General features: G+C 39.5%; 1 protein-coding gene across 2 annotated transcripts; it reads left to right on the forward strand.

Annotated features, from left to right (window-relative positions):
* The first annotated feature begins 437 nt into the window (after positions 1-437).
* Positions 438-4,213, forward strand: LOC110308152 (cathepsin M). 2 transcript variants are annotated; one of them, XM_021180530.3, is made up of 7 exons: positions 438-563; positions 834-956; positions 1,054-1,200; positions 1,620-1,844; positions 2,224-2,386; positions 2,959-3,076; positions 4,114-4,213. In XM_021180530.3, exons 1-7 carry the CDS (start codon positions 438-440, stop codon positions 4,211-4,213), a joined length of 1,002 nt encoding a protein of 333 aa, XP_021036189.1. The 2 variants fall into 2 exon arrangements, with proteins under 2 accessions (XP_021036189.1, XP_021036191.1); XM_021180532.1 differs by having other exon boundaries at positions 837-956.
* Positions 4,214-14,327: the final 10,114 nt, after the last annotated feature.

The following is a 14,327-nucleotide window of genomic DNA, read 5'->3' on the forward strand; positions in this document are numbered from 1 at the left end:
TCTCACTCTCTCTCTCCTCATCTATCTATCTATCTATCTATCTATCTATCTATCTATCTATCTATCTATCTATCTATCTATCTTCTGTCTGTCTGTTTATCTATTTATCAATATGTGTATTATCTATCAATCACCTACCTATTTATCATCTATTTATTTATATATTTATCTCTCATATATTACATCTGGATCAAAGTTCTCCTTTCCTTAATCATTCCAGGTGCTGTGCTTTTTTTGTGGACAAATTAAATGCCATTCATTGAGCCTTTAGTCCAAGTATACATTTAGCCATTTCCAAAATCTTGGATAAATCTTTGAAAGAATGATTCAAATAATTTTAACTACTATGGATGTTTTTGTTTTCAGGAAGGAACAGGAAGGCATTTTAGAAGTGTTGTCACATCTTCATTTCTCTTCCCTCTCTACATTCTTGAGATATGACTTCTGCTATCTTCCTGGCCATGCTCTGCTTGGGAATAGCTTTATCATCACCAGCACCTGATCCCATTTTGGATGTTGAATGGCAGAAATGGAAAATAAAATATGGAAAGGCATACAGTCTGGTTGGTATTTTTGGAACTATTCAGAGGGAACCCAGAATGATTGCTGTTGGGGTTATGAACATAATAGAAGGCACAGAAACTGCCTTTTTCTGAAGTATTACGTGAACTCACATGAGCGTAGGGTGGTCAGGATCTCTATTCCTAGACATGTGACAAATGGTTTACTTCAGTATCTTGAGATCTCTCTGGCTTTTCTTCACCTATTGCAGCAAGTATTTGGTCAGATTCTGCTGTGGTGAAAACCAAGTCATCTATTATTTCTATTTCCAGGAGGAAGAAGGACAGAAGAGAGCAGTATGGGAAGAAAATATGAAAAAGATCAAACTGCACAATGGGGAGAATGGCCTGGGAAAGCATGGTTTCACCATGGAAATGAATGCCTTTGGTGACATGGTGATCATGACACATACAGCATCACAATGTTGTTTTCTCTTCAATTCATTCGTGTCTTTTGCTTTTCAATAATATTTATGTTTTTTTTTCCTTAAAGACACTTGAAGAATTTAAGAAAATGATGATTGAAATCCCAGTCCCAACTGTCAAGAAAGGGAAAAGTGTCCAGAAACGTCTGTCTGTTAACCTGCCCAAGTTTATAAACTGGAAAAAGAGAGGCTATGTTACTCCTGTGCGGACACAGGTATGGCTATATCACGTGCCCATCTTACTCGGCCACTGAGGAAATTGTGAAGGGGCATGTCTGTGTGTTGAGTGAGTTCAGTTTTATGAAAATTTTATTCTTCTTGTGTATTTATACAAGGCATAGCAATCATTTCACCCACCATTACCTTAGTATTGTGTCTCCAGGTAGTGTACGCCATCATATCTTTAGACTTCATGTCATCTCTCATTACTATTTATACCTGCCCTTATGTGCATGTATGTTGATGAGCAATGCTCTCCTGAAAATCCACCAGCAGGCAAATCTCCAAAGAAGAGTAACCTTCTCTTGACAGGCTTCTATCAGATGCAAGTAGTTCATTTTCTAACACAGTATTCAACTTTTTGATTTGGAGTTGCTATTTGTTTGTGAATGATTGACTCTTGTTCTCTGCTTAGGGAAGATGTAATTCTTGTTGGGCTTTTTCTGTGACTGGTGCCATAGAAGGACAGATGTTCCGGAAAACAGGCCAACTGATCCCTCTGAGTGTACAGAACCTAGTGGACTGTTCTAGGCCTCAAGGCAACTGGGGCTGTTATTTGGGCAATACATACCTTGCATTGCACTATGTGATGGAAAATGGAGGTCTAGAGTCTGAGGCAACCTATCCTTACGAAGAAAAGGTACGTGGATTTTTTTTTTTTTATGCTACTGTCATGTCAGGGATGTTATTGCAGTACTGTCTTTGCAGATACAGCTATTGATATGGTTTTGGTGTAGCTGATCCTACTTCTACAAACATGGAAAACATGTAAAACCTTTATATGAAATACACATTCCTTCACTATGAAAATTTGTTATTGATAGTGAGACCGAAATTGGTGTCATTGATAACACAATTTTCAGTTCCTAAACTCCCAGTAGCATTTTATCTCCCAGCATGATTTATAAAAGCCCAGATGTGGGGAGGCTCAACTGCAAATATCAGAGTGTGGTTATGACTCCTGCTCCACAGGGCCCAGACTGAAGTAACCTTGTATTTTAACTCTTTACATTTTCAAGGAAGGATCATGCAGGTACAGTCCAGAAAATTCTACTGCTAATATAACAGGCTTTGAGTTTGTTCCAAAGAATGAGGATGCCCTAATGAATGCTGTGGCAAGTATAGGGCCCATTTCTGTTGCAATTGATGCAAGGCATGCATCTTTCCTGTTCTATAAAAGAGGTAAGCATGTGCCCTTTTTGATATTAGTTGGAGAAAAATTGTGATGTTCCAATGCCTTTTGGTTCAACAGACCATTTTTTCAAAATATAAAACATGATGTATTCATGTGGCTTTGCATATTTTATAGCTATCCATTCAATAACATTATGTATCATTTGTACATTATATGACCTCCCCCTGAGTGTGAGCAATGCTTAATTCATAAAATCTACAGTTTCAGTTATTTTCTCATTTTTTTTCTACATGTGGTATGACTTTAAGACTTTTAGTGAAATGGCATTTCTAGAATAACTTAACAAGGGTCTTGAATTAAGTAAGTTATGGTCTGGGTTGCTTTCTTGCAAAGGGGTTTTATCAGTGAAAACACAAAATGTGAATGAATCATCGTCTACACACTTTTTGTTATCACGCTAACTTCTTTTGATTCTAATGAGGACCTATAATAGGATTCCTGTCCATGACCGAATCTATCGTTACCATAGAAAATCAGAAAACAGCTCACTTATTGTTGGTGATCATTTCCCTTATAAGGTTCTTGGGCCTCTCACTGCCTTATGGATTTTATATTTCAGGTATATATCACGAGCCAAACTGCAGTAGCTCTGTTGTCACACATTCTATGTTACTAGTTGGCTATGGCTTTGCAGGAAGAGAATCAGATGGCAGGAAATATTGGCTGGTCAAGAACAGGTATAAACTTCCAAAATTATTTATATTTGGAGTTGGAAGGAGATATGTTTAAGTTTTTAGTGAAAGTTTGTAGAAGTCCCAGAAAATATTGTTCTACTTAAGTTAAACAAAAACATTTTCTTTTACTTTATTTTTTTATGGCTGTGAGTGGTGTGTGTGCCTAAGGCCCCATGAGACTGTGTGCTTGTGTATGTGTGTGTGTGTGTGTGTCTGTTTTTGTGTTTGTGTACATACATGTTTATGGGCACTTGTCTGTGTGTTTGCTTATATACAAACCATACATTTATATCAGTTGTCTTCTTCAGTTGTCCTCCTCTTAACAGTAGAGGCAGGGAATCCTGCTGATCCTAGAGTTCACACTCTCAGTGTGTCTACCCTTTGTATCCCAGTTATTCCCTGCCTCTGGGAATTCAGACATGGTGTTAAGGTTAACTTACATTTACTACTTTTGTTTATATATAAGTTCCTATGATTGGATGCTTTATGTTGGTAAATGCTCATGGAGACCTAAAATATGGTACCTGAAACTCCAATAAGAGTGTGTGTGATCTGAATGATGTTGGTGCTGGCTGGGAGCCATTGTCTTCACATTTTTACGCATTGAGCCTTCTTGGCATCCCATCTTGGCTTTCAATGAGATCCTGGATTTGAATTTCAGTCTTTCTTTTTGCATGGCAGGGCACGACCTTTTTTGGTTTCTCGACATCTAGAATAGCCAACTCATATTGCAAGGTCACACTGTTTGTCCACTGTTTTTCTTGTGTACTAATACCATGCTTGTGCCATTGATTTTCTAGAATATGACACAATCATTTTTTTTCTGAACCACCCATGAGGGGAGAGTTGTATTATCATTTCCTTGCTGAGATTTTCATAGTCATGTGTGAGAAAGTTCTTGGTTCCAAGGAGTTTAACCTCTGCCTATTCCCATGCTTTTTATTATGTTGCCTCCTGGCTCAGTGCTCAAATGAGGAGTTATTATTATAACCCACGGTGCTGTGTAATTTTCACTAAATGGGAAACATGATTTCTTTCAGCATGGGTACAAAATGGGGCCGCAAAGGCTATATGAAGATTGCCAGAGATCAGGGAAACCACTGTGGAATTGCTACATATGCCCTTTACCCCAGAGTATGAACTGCCTGGTGCTGACAAGGAAGGAATTGACAGAAGACACCATGTAGAGAAGAGGCACTTGCATTTCAAAATAACGGGCCACTGCTGTGTATATAAAACACTACAGTTATTGAAAAGCAAGTTGTGATGTGAATTTTGTGATATACTTATTCTCATAAGTCATGACCATTACTGTAACTGAGACCATACACAGGTTTGTATTTGATTTCTATAACAATTTTTAAAATTAATTTAGATTTGTCAGTAATATGTTGTTCTAAGGATGTGTCAGGAAAATAGCAAGCCAGGGGAAAAGTCATTACACATTGCCAGAATCTTGCAGTTCAAAGTCCATGTGCAGGAAAATAAACCTTGGAGATGAAAATGTGTTTAGTGACACTGAAGTAGCATTTTGTACATTTTTTAATTAAGAAGGTAAAAACACCTCTGTAAGATAATGTTTTTAATTAGAGGTACAATGTAAGTTAATTTGAAATATATGCCAATGTCTTCATTATGTTTCAACACAGAGAACTAGACAAAATTGAAATCTTGCAGAAGGTTTTGAAAAAGGTTATTTGTCTTAAAATAACTGGAATGTAATTTATAAAGCCTTTGTTCATTTGTACCTTGTTAAATGGAGATAGACAAATGTGAAACTCCTCAGAGCATGCCACATCCCTTAATGGGAATCCCAAATGAGACCTGAGGTGAAAGACATTGAAGAAAGGGGCCCCAGGATGAGTGTGTTATCCCAGGGTTAGAGTGCTTGTTCAGCAGGTGCACCCCCTACTACCAAAAACACAAGAATGAATAAAAGGTGGTCTCTGTCTCTCTGTCTCTGTCTCTCTCTCTCTCTTTCTCTGTATGTGTGTGTGTTACTGATATATTGAGTGAGCTGACCTGTGTAAGAGCAGAAAGTGGCTTTACTCTGTTGCCAGCTTTGAAAATGTCACCTGAGAACTTAATAATGAAATATGTATGAAACTTTCAGCAGGCCCTGCAACTCCTCAAGTCATGTAGATGATTAAATTCTCGTGACTTCTGTCAGTCACAAGAAGAGTATCTGCTCTGCTACAAGATGTCCAGGCCAGTGCCATGGTCGCATAAAACCATAATAAAGATCAAGTTAAAACTTGATGACCACTCTGGCAGCACAATACTAAAATTGGAATAACGTAACATCTTGTCTTTGTCCTAGCTTGAAATGCTTATGGGTTCCTGGGTCTATCATTTCCTCCCTACACTTAGATGCCACTCTCAGAGAGCAATACAGAGAGGAGAGAGTGGCCCAGGGCTGACTCTTTCCATCTGGAATTCCTGATAACATCTTTGAGGTTGTGAATGTGCCTCCATTCTCTAGCCTGTTACTCATCTCAACAGTCACTGTGGCTGGCTCCTTCTGCTGGTAGACCCCCTACACCAGTAGCATATAACAATGTTATTTACATTTTTCCTGTAACAAATGATGTCTTTAGAAGTCAAGCTTTCTTTAAACGTTGCTGAGCCAATTTTGTTTCTTCTTCTTCTTCTTCTTCTTCTTCTTCTTCTTCTTCTTCTTCTTCTTCTTCTTCTTCTTCTTCTTCTTCTTCTTCTTCTTCTTCTTCTTCTTCTTCTTCTTCTTCTTGTTCTTCTTCTTCTTCTCCTCCTCCTCCTCCTCCTCCTCCTCCTCCTTCTCCTCCTCCTCCTTTTTCTTCTTCTCCTTTTATTTTTGTTTTTTTCGAGACAGGGTTTCTCTGTGTAGTTCCGGTTGTCCTGGAACTCACTATGTAGACCAGGCTGGCCTTGAACTCAGAAATTCACCTGCCTCTGCTTCCCAGATGCTGGGATTAAAGGCGTGTACCACCACACCCAGCAATTTTGTTTCTTCTGTTGAGAGTTCTCTGTTTGATCTGTATCCCCTTTTTAACTTGGATGATTTTTTGGTATTTAATTTCTTGAGGTTTTTAAATATATTTTATGTATTAGTCCTCTTTCAGATTTGGAATTGGTAAAAACCTTTTGCCATTCAAGTGGAATCCAGCTAAGTATCCAGTTTGGGTATTAAGGGAATGCAATAAAGGATGGCATGTATGAACAGGGAAAAAAGCTAATGAGTTTTAGTGATTGACTCCTTTTAACTATTTGCTATTCTGTGGTCAAATGCTGCTGGCTTCTGTCAGTTAGCTCCTGCTTATAGCAGTAGAGAATTAAGAAAAACAGTTTATGCTGAAAGGACACTGATATAGCTGTCTCTTGTGAGACTATGCTGGGGCCTAGCAAACACAGAAGTGGATGCTCACAGACAGCTATTGGATGGATCACAGAGCCCCCAATGGAGGAGCTAGAGAAAGTACCCAAGGAGCTAAAGGGGTCTGCAACCCTATAGGTAGAACAACAATATGAACTAACCAGTACCCCCTGGAGCTCATGTCTCTAGCTGCATATGTATTGGAAGATGGCCTCGTCGGCCATCAGTGGAAAGAGAGGCCCATTGGTCGTGCAAACTTTATATGCCTCAGTACAGGGGAACTCCAGGGCCAAGAAGTGGGAGTGGGTGGGTAGGGGAATGGGTGGGGGGGAGTGCATGGGGGACTTTTGGGATAGCATTGGAAATGTAAATGAAGAAAATACCTAATGAAAAATAAGAGAAAAGTAAAAAATTAAAAGAAAAAAACAGTTTAGTTCCTTAGACTCTTTTGTCTTTGACACTTGGTCACCTCAGTAGTTAGGTGAGTGACCCATAGTTTGTTAAATCTTTGTGAGTCAGAGAGAAAGGAAAAGAAAGAAAATAAAGAACACAGAAAAAGCATACACACTCTGAATGAAGTGGAGGAAGAAAAATTGCAACAACTCTGTGTTGCTGTTTTAAGTTTTTATACTGTCTCTAAAAAATTCTTTCATATAATTGTCAGGAATAACTGTTGAAGCAGATCAATTGATTAAATGATTTTTAAAGTGCTTTTTCATTTTAATAAGTTTAAGGTAATATGTCTTAGATCGATAAGGTTTAAGGAGTTACAACAGAATAGTTTACATGTCTTGTCCTTAAACTATTATGTGACAAAAAATTCATCATCTGTCTTCTAGATGTATCAGCTCATCATCAGTTAGTTAGTTAGTTAGTGTATGTATGTATGTATGTATGTATGTATGTATGTATGTATGTATGTATATGAGTACACTGTAGCTGTCTTCAAAAACACCAGAAGAGGGTAACAGATACCATTACACATTGTTTTGAACCACCATGTGATTTTTTTGACTTGAAATCAAGACCTCTGGATTAGCAGTCAGTGCTTTTAACTTCTGAGCCATGTCAGCAGCCCCTCATTATAACTTTAGAGAAATAATTTTTATGTCACATGTTAGCACTGTTTTGTCAAGAGACAAGTCATCTGCCTTGTATCTTATTATTTTGAATTTTTGTATAAACTAGTCAATATTTTTAGCCCGTGTACCTGCTATGAATTGTCCATTTCTAGTATATGACTTTTAGTTACCAGATCATGGTCTCATACCAAACATAGAATCTATGTTTTACTTGACCATGAATTTGTTCCAAGTCTGCATTCTTTTTCTAGTGCAATTATCCTGTGCCTCATGAAGGTTTATAGAACTCTTATCTGCAGCTTTCATTCTATAGAAGGCTTGAATATACTTTTATCAGTTTAAGAGTTCTGTAACATTATCAGAAGTTATGAAATAATCAATTAGTCTATACAGCATTACTACATGAGAGTACAACTTCATGTTGATCTGCAAGGAATTTGCTCAATAATGTGGGCTGATGCCCAGGAATCATTAAGCTATCTAATAGTAATAGAAAAGACATATCAATAACAATAAGCACTCCTGGGATGAAGTCTCTGAGGACCCTTCATCTCAGAGTTCACCCACTATTGCCATGGAAAATGGTGGGCCATCTTCAGAAAACTCACTTGCTTGCTGTGTTAGTCAGGGTTTCTATTCCTGCACAAACATCTTGACCAAGAATCACGTTGGGGAAGAAAGGTTTATTCAGCTTACATTTCCACATTGCTGTTGATCACCAAAGTACGTCAGGAGTGGAACTCAAGCAGGTCAAGAAGCAGGAGGTGATGCAGAGGCCACAGAGGGATGTTACTGGCTTGCTTCCCCTGTCTTGCTCAGTTTGCTTTCTTATAGAATCCAGGACTACCGGCCTAGGGATAGCACTACCCACAATGGGCCCTCCTCCCTTGATCACTATTTGAGAAAATTCCTTACAGCTGGATCTTATGGAGGCATTTTTTTCAACTGAGTCACTTTTTACTGTGATAGTCCCATTCTGTATCAACTTGACACATAAAACCAGCCAGTACACTTGCCTAGTCTTTCCCAGATAGAATCTGTCAGTATACTGTAGGTTGCTGCCTTGTCTGAATGATGGGATCATTTGCCTTACAGAAGATTTTCAGTTTCAGGAGGTCTGATTTATTTATCATTAATCTAAGTGCCTGTAATAGTGGTATTCACTTTAGAAAGTCTTTTTCTGTGCCAATAAGTTCAAGGTTATTCCCAACCTTCTTGTCTATCAGGTCATTTTTTTTTTCTGATTTTATATTGAAGTCTTTGATACTATTAGAGTTGACTTTTGTGCAGGGTGATAGGAATAGATCTACTTGTACTCTTCTCCATGCACCCATCCAATTGGACCAGGACCATCTGTTGAAGATATCAGTTTTTTTCCTAGTATGTATTTCTGGCTTCTTTATCAAAAACTGTTTGTTTATATGTATGCGTATTTTTGCCTAGATCTTCAATTTGATTCTTCAATCATTATATTTGTCTTTATGCCAAGACCATTCATTTTTATTACTAGAGTTCTGTGGTATAATTTGAAATAAGGAATGATGAAACTTATAGCAAACTCAAGTACTCTGTTGGCTATCCTGATTTTGTTGTTTTCTATATGAAGTTGACAATTGCCCCTTCTTTCCGTTTTTTAAATTGGATATTTTCTTTATTTACATTTCACATATTACCCCATTTCCATATCCCCCCAATTTGCCTATACCCCCCCTTCCCCTGATTCTATGAGGGTGTGTCCCCACCCACCCTGCCTGGTATTGTCCTACACTGGGGCATTGAGCCTTCATAGGACCAAGGGCCTCTCCTCCCATTGATGCCTGACAATATCATCTTCTGCTATATATGCAGCTGGAGCCATTGGTCCCTCCATGTGTTCTCTTTTGTTGATGGTTCAGTACCTGGGAGCTCTGGAGGGGGGTGTTGATTGGTTGATATTCTTGTTCTTCCTATGAGATTGCAAAGCCCCTCAGCTCCTTCAGTCCTTTCCCTAATTCCTCCACTTGGGACCCCGTGCTCAGTCCACTGGTTGGCTGTGAACATCTGCCTCTGTATTTCTCAGGCTCTAACAGAGCTTCTCAGGAGACAGCTATATCAGGCTTCTGTTCAGCATGTACTTCTTGGCCAGTGGCATGGGTTCATACTGGTCTGAGCTTGTGCCCTGAGCAGACCTTGTGTGCTGGCTCTGCATCCAGTCCCCCAACACCCAGAGGAAGGTCAACTCTCAGGTGCTCTAACACACCCTGAATCACAGGCAAGGAGGCCAAAACATCTGCCCCAACACTGAGAGTATATAGGAACCATGAGATCCAGGGATGCAGAAAAAAAAAAATTGACCTTTCAATATCTGTGAAGAATTGTGTGGAATTTTGATGAGGAGTGCACTAAAGCTCTAGATCGCTTTTGATAAGGTAGCTATTTTTTACTATGTTAATTCTATTGATCCATAAGCATGGAAGATTTTTTTCATCTTTTGACACCTTCAATTATTTTATTTTATATTATTAATGATGTTACTTATATACTTTACATCCCTTTCACAGCGTTCTCTCCATCCCAGTCCCTCAATTTCCCCTTCCCCACCACCCTTCCTCCCCTTTTAAAATTATTTTTTTATATTTTTGTTTGCTCATTTTTTGTTTTTTAACCTTTTAAAATTTACATTTCAAATGTTATCCCCTTTACCAATTTCCCTCCCCCCCCCCGTCTTTTTCTCAGAAAATGTGAGGACTCCCATCATCCAGCCTTGGCCTATCATGCTGCAGTAAGACTAGATGCATCTTCTTCTATTGAGGTTACAGAAGACAGCCCAGGGAGGAGAAAGATATCCAAAGGCAGCTAGTGCAGACAGAGACAGCCCCTACTCCTGCTTTAGGAGCCCCACATGAAGACCCAGCTGCAGAACTGTTACATATATTCAAAGGGCCTAGGTGCATCCCATGCCTGCTCTCTGTTTGATACTTCAGTGTTCATGAGCCTCTATTGACCTATGTTAGTTGATTCTGTAGGTTTTCTTGTGGTGTCCTTGACCCTTCTGGCTCCTTCAATTGTTTCTCTCCCTCTTCCATAAGATTCCATAAGATTCACTGATCTCCACTTATGTTTAGCTGTGGGTCTCTCCTATTTCTATCTCTATTTCTATCAGTTATTTGTGAAACCTCTCTGATGACCATTATGCTGAGCTCCTGTTTACAAGTATAGCAAAATATCATTAATAGTGTCAGGAGCAGGCTCCCCTCATGGAATGAATCTCAAGTTGAGGGAGTCATTTGTTGGCCTTTCTCTCCAAAATTACTCTGTCTTTTACCCTGCACATTTTGTAGTCAGGGCAAATTGTGGATTTCAGGTTTGTGGCTTAGTTGCTGTCCCAAACCCTCCCATGGAATACTTGCCTGGTTAGAGGAGATGACTAATTCAGGCATCATATCCTTCATTGCTAGGAGTGTTAAGATGGGTCACTCTAGTAGATTCCTAGGAGTTGTCATTGTCCTAGTTTTTTAGCTTGTCCTTAAGAAGTCTTGTACCTAATCCTGTTGTTTCTCTGTACTCTTTCTCTCTGCACTTTCTATACCTCATACCTCCGTTTCCCATTCCTAAATCCTTCCTCGCCAAGTCTCCTCCCTCTCTCCATACCTGATGTCTAGTCTATTTTCTCTTCTCAAGAGGATTCAAGCATTTGCCCTTGTGCTGTCCTTACCTAGCTTCTGTGGATGTATGGTTTGTAGCACAGTTATCCTGTATTTTATGAATATTATTGACTCATAAGTGAGTACATACAATGGTTTTCATTCTGGGATTAGTTACCTCACACTAACATATTTTCTAGTTCTATCAATTAGCCTGCAAATTTTATGATGTCATTGTTTTTTTTTAATTTTTAATATTTTATTATGTATTTTCCTCAATTACATTTCCAATGCTATCCCAAAAGTCCCCCATATCCTCCCCCCACTTCCCTACCCACCCATTCCCATTTCAGTTATTCGTGGATTCAGTTATTCATGGGTGCGAGGGGGACCACAAACCTGGAAGGAAATGAGAGGAAGGGGAAGAAAAGCAGGAGACCAAGCAAATTTGTCCAGGTCTCATTTATTAGGCTGAGGTGCCTTCTTTTTAAAGCATACATCGTGGGGAGTAGGGGAGGGGTCGAGGGGGATATTTTGCAAAGAACAAAGAAGTGGGCATCTTCTGACATGGGGGCCGAAGTCAGGTGCCAGGCAGCGGGCACTCTGCTTCTTATCTCCAGAACATAGATCCTCCTTGACAGCCTTGGGTGGCTCAGGCGTAACTCATGTCCTTGGATGGCATGGGAGTTCAGGAAGAGATAGGGAAAAGAACACTATAATTCAGTTTTTACAGTCTCAGGTGCCAGGAAGGGAATAGGGAGGAGGGAGTGATAACCAGCTCCTAGCACGAGGCCATTTGGCCTGTCAGGGAGATTGTGAAGGGTTCGCTTTCTCACGGGATGCTTTCTGACACTCCTTCAACACATTGAGTCCTTTCTCTAGTTCCTTCAGTGTGGACCCTGTACGTAGTTCAATGGATGGTTGTGAGCTTCCACTTCTGTATTTGTCAGGCACTGGCAGAGGCCCTCAGGAGACAACTATATCAGGCTCCTGTCAGCAAGCACTTGTTGCCTTCCACAATAATGTCTGGGTTTGGTAACTGTATATGCAATGGATCCCCAGGTGGGACAGTCACTGGGTGACCTTCAGTCTCTGCTCCACACTTTGTCTCTGTGACTCCTTCTGTGGGTTTTTTGTTCCCCTTTCTAAGAAGAATAGAAGTATCCACACTTTGGTCTTCCTTCTTTTTAAGTTTCATGTGCTTTATGAATTGTATCTTGGATATTCTGAGGATCTGGGCTATTATTCACTTAACAATGAGTGCATATCATGTGTGTTATTTTATGATTTGGTTACCTCACTCAGGATGATATACTCCATTCCCATCCAATTGTCTAAGAATTTCATAAATTCATTGTTTTTAATAGCTGAGTAGTACTATATTGTGTAAATGTACCACATTTTCTCTATCCATTCCTCTGCTGAGGGGCATCTGGGTTCTTTCCAGCTTCTGGCTATTATAAATAAGGCTTCTATGCACATAGTGGAGCATTTGTCTTTATTACATGTTGGAGCATATTCTGTGTATATGCCCAGGAGTAGTATTGCTGAATCCTCAGGTAGTACTATGTCTAATATTCAGAGGAACTGTCAAACTGATTTACAGAGTGGTTGTACCAGCTTGCAATCCCACCAGCAGTGGAGGAGTGTTCCTCTTTCTCCACATCCTTGGAAACATTTACTGTCACCTGAGATTTTGATCTTGCCATTCTGATAGGTTTGACGTGGAATCTCTGGGTTGTTTTGATTTGTATTTACCTGATAACTAAGGATGTTATCATTTCTTTAGCTCCTTCTTAGCCATTCAGTATTTGGTATTCCTTGGTTGAGAATTCTTTGTTCGTACCTCGTTTTTAATAGGGTTATTTGTTTCTCTGGAGTCTAACTTTTCTTTTTAAATTTTTAATATTTTTTTATTTCGTATTTTCCTCAATTACATTTCCAATGCTATCCCAAAAGTCCCCCATACCCTCCCCCCCCCACTTCCCTACCCACCCATTCCCATTTTTTTTTTGGCCCTGGCATTCACCTGTACTGGGGCATATAAAGTTTGTGTGTCTAATGGGCCTCTCTTTCCAGTGATGGCTGACTAGGCCATCTTTTGATACATATGCAGCTAGAGTCAAGAGCTCCGGGGTACTGGTTAGTTCATAATGTTGTTCCACCTATAGGGTTGCATATCCCTTTAGCTCCTTGGGTATTTTCTCTAACTCCTCCATTGGGAGCCCTGTGATCCATCCATTAGCTGACTGTGAGCATCCACTTCTGTGTTTGCTAGGCCCTGGCATAGTCTCACAAGAGACAGCTATATCTGGGTCCTTTCAGCAAAATCTTGCTAGTGTATGCAATGGTATCAGCGTTTGGAAGCTGATTATGGGGTGGATCCCTGGATATGGCAGTCTCTAGATGGTCCATCCTTTCGTCACAGCTCCAAACTTTGTCTCTGTAACTCCTTCCATGGGTGTTTTGTTCTCAATTCTAAGAAGGGGCACAGTGTCCACACTTTGGTCTTTATTCTTCTTGAGTTTCATGCGTTTAGCAAATTGTATCTTGCTTCTTGAGTTCTTGTATATTTCAGATTGGATTGGTAAAGATCTTTTCCCAATCTGTTGGTTACCTTTTTGTCCTATTGACAGTTTCCTTTGCCTTACAGAAGATCTTCAATTTTATGAGTTCCCATTTGTCCATTCTTAATCTTAGAGCACAAGCCATTGCTATTTTGTTCAGTAATTTTTACCCTGTGACCATATGTTCGAAGCTCTTCCCCACTTTCTCCTCTAGAAGTGTCAATGTATCTGGTTTTATGTGGAGGTCCTTTATCCACTTGGACTTGAGCTTTGTACAAAGAGATAAGAATGGATCAATTTGCATTCTTCTCAGTGCTAACAGTCGAGCCAGCACCATTTGTCGAAACTGCTGTCTTTTCCCCACTGGATGATTTTAGCTCCTTTGTGAAAGATCAAGTGACAATAGGTGTGTGGATTTATTTCTGTGTCTTCAATTCTATTCCATTGATCGACCTGCATATCACTGTACCAGTAACATGCAGTTTTTATCACTATTGCTCTGTAGTACAGCTTGAGATCAGGGATGGTGATTTCACCAGAAGTTCTTTTATTATTGAGAATAGTTTTTTTCAATCCTAGGTTTTTCTTTTACTCCAGATGAATTTGCAAATTTCTCTTTGTAACTCTGTGAAG

The sequence above is a fragment of the Mus caroli genome, unplaced genomic scaffold (genome assembly GCF_978045245.1).
Source record: "Mus caroli unplaced genomic scaffold, Mus_caroli_1 scaffold_15, whole genome shotgun sequence".
Taxonomy (NCBI): Eukaryota; Metazoa; Chordata; class Mammalia; order Rodentia; family Muridae; genus Mus; species Mus caroli.

Excerpts from the sequence above, each read along its gene's own strand:
- LOC110308152 (XM_021180530.3), top strand. The coding sequence starts at position 438 with ATGACTTCTGCTATCTTCCTGGCCATGCTCTGCTTGGGAATAGCTTTA. Across the intron at positions 1,201-1,619 it reads TTACTCCTGTGCGGACACAG|GGAAGATGTAATTCTTGTTG; the intron begins GTATGGCTATAT and ends TTCTCTGCTTAG. Across the intron at positions 3,077-4,113 it reads TATTGGCTGGTCAAGAACAG|CATGGGTACAAAATGGGGCC; the intron begins GTATAAACTTCC and ends GATTTCTTTCAG.